Source organism: Alligator sinensis, unplaced genomic scaffold (assembly GCF_000455745.1).
Source record: "Alligator sinensis unplaced genomic scaffold, ASM45574v1 scaffold358_1, whole genome shotgun sequence".
In the NCBI taxonomy this organism is placed as follows: Eukaryota; Metazoa; Chordata; order Crocodylia; family Alligatoridae; genus Alligator; species Alligator sinensis.
Window position 1 is genome coordinate 258,909 of NW_005842121.1, and position 6,000 is coordinate 264,908.

Consider the following 6,000-nt stretch of genomic DNA (forward strand, 5'->3'; position numbering starts at 1 on the left):
AACCTGGGACGACCACCAGCAGCAATGAGTAGGGCAACCTTACTTGAGATCTACATCATCCAGGCCCCATCACTCCAGGGCTCAACCAACAACATGAGAGTAGTAATTGCCATTTGGAACCTGGAAATCCCCAATAGTCTTTGGCCTGTGGCCAGCTGTTTCAGTGCAAGAGAGTCCACAGATGGATTGACCATCCGGAAAGGGTTTCAACATGGCCCCTCCACCTCTCCAAATCCCAGTGGGCCATTTCCAGTCTTGTCCATATGGACTTTACAGCCTGCACTGGAGCCATCAGAGAGATGCACATTTCCATCCTATGCTCAATAGTGGCTCTTCTTAAAAGCGCCATGTCTTGAAGTACATAAGCTTCAAGGGCTGCTTCTCCAGAGATGCAGGGCATCCCATACCACTGGGGACAGATCACACGCATGTCTTCTAGGGGGTCAGGCAAAGTCTAGGGTCTTCAGGAACTCCAGAGTGCTGCCCTTACTGACACAGGGAGCCTATGGCTTTACCACCTTTTGCACATGTGATGCCTATCCATCCAGTTCTTCTTTCAGCTCTGTTCTCCCTGCCCTCCTAGCTATTTTGCTGAGTTGATTAGAGTTTATGATAACAAACATATTTAGACCCTTTTCTTCATTAGGATAAGGTGAGTTACCTCAAGACTCCCTACTGAGGGTACGTTTATGTTTAACCTTGTCGTATAGCCAATTCAATCTTTCCTTCCATCACGGCATGCTCATTCTCCAGCATGCCCTTGCTATGTGGAGCCAGACTACAGTAAACAGCCTATTTCTACAGTACCTGTCATATAGGCCCACAGGGCCTTTGTACAAAGTCAACATGATATAATTGCAGGTGTCACCAGGTGCTGCTGGCAACATAGATTTCCAATTTTTTTTTTTAAGCATGCAGGAAAATGTCTGATGTACTGTGGTACTTTTAGCTTTGTTATGCAAGACTCATTTTAGGAGGAGCTGTGCCAAAAGCAGGAGAATTTGTCTTTCATGGTCTCTAATTGGTGTCAGTTCTTTGGTTGTAGAGTTACTCCTTGGGAACCAGTCATTGGCATGAGGCTGGAACTCATGAAAGAAGAAAATGGACTGTATTTGTTTGACCACCTCTGTTTCAGGATTTATATAGCTGTGTGAATAAAACAAAGCAGTTACCACATACCCTCTTTATTAATTTGTTCTTCATAACCAGAAAGCCAGCCTGAAGGTGCTAGGCATTTGCTGTCTGGCAGAGCAAAATACCATATTTTTACACTACTACCAAGTCATCAGGCTGGAAATGAATGTCCACACCCTGGTTCATTCCCTTGGCACGGGAAGAATTCCTGTCCCACCCAAGGCTAAGGATAGAAATTACATATAAGCTGGTATAAGTGATCGGAAACTAGTTCCAGTCTGTAACACAACAGGAGTTCAGTGCACACAAACCACTTTCAAAATGGCTGAAACCAGTTTAAGATAAATCTGGATGGATGTAGTATCAGACTAAACTGATTTAGGTTAAATCGGTTTATTGCACTTCTGTCCCAGTTCCAATACACAGCTAGAGACATTTGGAAAGTGGTCTGAAGAGGGAAGTAATTAGAACCTCAATGCTACAAACCAGCAGCTTTGTTGCCTCAGTTGCTTGTACATCTCCTGCGTCCAGTTGAAATGTGAGACCACCTCAAGTACATTGTAAGCATTTGGATATGCAGTGGTACGTCTCTGCCTCAGAGCAGATGTATGCATGTTAGCATAGGCACATGGACACAGGAAATGTTTCAGTTGTCATGAATTTCCTACTTTGTGAAATCTATTTTCTTTGGATTTTTTGCAGGTCATTTTTGAAGGAATCCGAGGTCCTGGCATAGAAGGCGACATTGCTATTGACGACGTATCAATTGTGGAAGGAGAGTGTATGAAAACATACCAGCCGCCCATCAGTAAGTGGGTCCTCCATTAGTGCAAAGAGCTGTCGTGCATGCTCACATTGCTCCCTAGGACTGTAAACCCGAGCCATGTTATAATCCAGACCTGGAGGTGCAGAGACCAGAGCAAAATGACCTGCTGGCTGGGGGGTGGGAGCCTTAAAGATTGCATTGGGGCCCACCTTTTGAGCTAAACTGTGTCTATCTAGATATGTAAATGAAGAAAGCTTTCCAACAATAGAGCAGAAGAGAAAGGAAACCAAGTGCAAGACAGACAGGAAAGGAGCAGGGAACTACACTTAGAGGTAGAGGTATGGAAAGTAGACCTATCCACATGTCCACTGTCCAAGGACCAGGTTCTGATGGGCTTGTTCCAGAATGGCTGTAGACACACAGGACTTGTACCATGGGAAGTTTTAGGGATTTGTATGCTATTGGAATACCAGCTGCATTTTGAAGGCCTCTCTCCCACAGAGTAGCCCTTGGGTGGTAACCTCTCTGAAATCCCTGGACCTTCTCAGATTAACATGGCTACCCAATACATCCCTGGAATTTGCCATGGTATAAGTTACAACCGTACTGAAATAAACCCATCAGAACATGGCCCTCAGACAGCAGACACACGGGACTTTATTTTGAACATTTAAAAAGTTGATTAAGACGGAGATCCATTCACTGCACACAAATAGACATTTAAAGCATAATAGGGGTCTCAGCCCTCAGGAGTTAGGAAATGGCTGTAGCAAGGTGCCCAGCGAAACTTTGATTTCCTCCATTGTGCATATGCATTTTGATGCTTCTCCAATTACGTGATTACACATGATTTTTTTCCATAGGTCTCTGCCTCCTTCGGTGCATAAGGCAGGATCCTTGTTCCCTTATTTATCACCAATAATAAGCGTTAAGAGAGAGGTGGTCCTCGCCCCTACCTTGGGCAACTTCAAGAGGAGGTTGGACGATCACCTGTCTGGGGTCTTGTGAACCCAGCGTTCATTCCTGCCTGTGGCAGGGGGTCAGGCTAGGTGATCTGTTCAGGTCCCTCCTGACCCTAGCTACTATGAAACTATGATCCTTATTGTATAGAGAGAGGAATTATATTGCTTTTCTTCCAGCTTCTCTTTTTCCACGCAAGATCTTTCTCTCTCTGTGACGTCGATGCACCAAGTCAAGTCATCCGCAGCTCATTAAACGGCTGTTGATTATCTTATTGGGACACTTGCTAATTCTGCTCTTTTCCCCCTTTTGTAGATTCCCGATCAGGTGCTTTTGGGACGTTAGCACATATATGGCTTTTCCCAGTTCTCCTCCTCCTGTCTGTCTTAAGTCATCAGAGGTGACCTTATTCTGGCAGAGGCTACAAAAGATTCACCAGGCACTGGCATGAAGAAAGAGTCTTTGTAAAATGGACATTTAAAAACAAACTACCAAAGATTCCTCCACTGACTGACTCAAACGTTTAAAAAAAAAAATAAAAGTTTAAAAAAAAAAATAAAAAGCACTGGGGATAAAAGGCATCCTGGGAGCATAACTCGCTACGAACCACGCGTGAAAAAAAAAGTGATCTGGCCTGAGTAAAGAGGAGAGCTGCAGGTGCTTTTGTGGTCAGTAAGAATACAGCATCATCTGGTTGAACTCTGAAAAAAGAGCTATAGAAATCCTTGTCAAAGCACAAAGTCATGGCTGGTTTTGTTTCAAATGAATAGTTTGCTTGTTACCATGGAAACCTAATGGCCTGCCAAAAAAAAAACAAAAAGAGAGAGAAATAGAGAGAGAGAAAGAGAGAAACACCTTACTGTAAACAGGGTACGTGAAGAGCTGGCGTATATTTTCCCTTCAAGAAGGTTTTTAGTATAGAGTTCAATAAACGTAGGCCCTTTCGCCTTTGGCTGTCACCTCCCCTAGAGAATAACCCTAAATCAAAGCTGTTTAAGATGTTTATGTTTCATTTTCTCATGGCTATGCTAGATAACTGTATGCCGTCTCCTTTTGCATGCATTACTAGCCAGGATGTGCCACCTGGGCTTACATATTACACAGGCTTATCGGAGTTTGCTTGCGGCCACTTGACCACCCCCCCTCCCTCCCCCCCAACTAAGTCATCTGTTCTAATGAAGTGAAGAAACCAAACCACCATCTTTTATAAATTGCCATGGAAACCAAGTGCCTTCAATGAAACAAGCCTGATTATAAAACAAAATAACGCTAATAATTTCAACACAGAAGCTTGCACTGCTAAAATGTGGTTTGTCCAAACTATTTTCTAAAACAAACTACCGAGCCTAAGAGTGCAAGCTGCAGGCAAGAAAGCAAAGCCGCTTCTGGAGAAGGATGGACCTCGGTTGCTGCGTAAGCCCTTTTGGATGAGATGTTTGTTGTTTAACCTTCCAGACAGCCATGGCCTTTCAGCTTATTATCCATTAGAAAATAGCTTCTATTGGTCCAGAGAATGGGAGCAACACTTTCCCCCGCCCCCCAGGTTATCAAGTGGGTCAACCAGAGCAAAAGGTTGTTCAGATATACTTAGCGCAGAAGGTGGTAAAACACAAAAGTGATTTTCTTCGTCTAACCTCCATTTGAAATGAAATTGGCCCTAGCTTTAGAGAGAAGAGAAGGTGTGTGTGTGTGACTACAGTGCATATATATATAAAAAAAAAAATCAAAAAGAAGAAAACAAAACCAACAAAAAAAAAACAAAAACCACTCTACAGCAAAAGAGGGCCGGCAAAATCTGGCTTTATTCCAAACACCAAGGGTACAATGCCTCTGCCCTTTAGTCAGACTCTTTGCAGATTGTGAAATATTATTTTATTATTTTAGCAAAATTAAAAAAAAAAAAAGAAAACACTTTTACAAAAAAATAAAACCTGTAAAAATGATTTTGAGCTACCTGAGTACATGCCATACCTTTAACCAGCCAGTTTTCCAATGCATTGTAAATTTCCCTTACACACTTGGTTATGAAAATTTGAAAACCTTTTTCCTTAAATTATGTCAGCTTTTAACTTCATTTAAAAAGAAAAAAAGAAAGACTTTTGTCTAAAGAAGAGTATTATTATTATTATTATAATTATTATTATATGTTCTTTCAACACCCTAGGATTAAAAACTGATATGCAAGTAATTGGGATATAAATATTAAAAAAAAAAAGTATAACATTTGCAAATATTAATATAAAAAGCACAACAAGATGCAGTAAAACGATTACAAGGCTTGATTTTTTTTATTCTGTAGAAAAATGTTTGTGCAAATTCAGTACTTCAACTGAAGAGATAATTTTACAGCTATGTTCAATAAAGCCTCTTTCCAGGTAAGGTATGCTAAGTAGTATGCGTGTTTGTTGAGCCATGTGCACTTACTCACCAGAAGAGCGTGACCGAGATGTTTGCTTGCTCTCTGATAAACTGGCGTTGTCTGGAGACATAATGCTTCATACTCCTGACATTCAGGGGCAGGAATTTGCAAAGGACATTGTCAAATATCTAGTTCATAGGTGATTTCACTTGTTTGTAATACCCTGATAATACCTAGGATTGCGTCGCAGTGAGAGAGTCCACGTGGAAGACAAGCGGAAGTGCTGAGTGTGGATTGACTGTAGGGTTTGGAAGCTGATATGCTTTTAAATAAAAGACATTTCACTCTAACAAGCATCAGATTTTAATTAAAATTCGGGAGAGCAGGATCAGGCGCAATAAGAACTTGATCCAAACTTGCACTCTTATTTTTTGAGGTTCAGAGTATCTCATAATTCGAAGAATAAAAAATGTTCATATGTGCGTTCCCTTTCTGGTTTGATCAGGATGCCATGGGATTGCTATGTGCTTTGCAAGGCTGTTTCTGCTGGTATTTTGGGTATATCTATGAAGGGGCCTGCCTTGCGAGACTTTTAACTTAACTTGAACTTTATTTCCAGACTAAATAGGTAATGGCATATAACTTTCCCCCCGTTGCTAATGTGTACGGACTGTGTAACATGCTATTGGGAAAGCAGCGTGATTCCACTTGGTCATTTGCTCCTTTGAGCAACCGCTTCAATGATGCCATCGTCGGAGATCCCCACAGGTCTGGGAAGAGC

The 6,000-nt window shown here is 41.8% G+C and overlaps 1 protein-coding gene across 1 annotated transcript in view; it reads left to right on the top strand.

Moving 5' to 3' along the window:
* MDGA2 (MAM domain containing glycosylphosphatidylinositol anchor 2) overlaps positions 1-4,894 on the top strand; it is a 252,249-nt gene extending 247,355 nt beyond the window's left edge. The window contains exons 10-11 of the mRNA XM_006024864.2: positions 1,837-1,942; positions 3,176-4,894. Of these exons, the coding sequence (XP_006024926.1) occupies positions 1,837-1,942; positions 3,176-3,264 (195 nt within the window). The 3' untranslated portion in view covers positions 3,265-4,894. The remainder of the gene's footprint in view (positions 1-1,836; positions 1,943-3,175) is intronic.
* Positions 4,895-6,000: the final 1,106 nt, after the last annotated feature.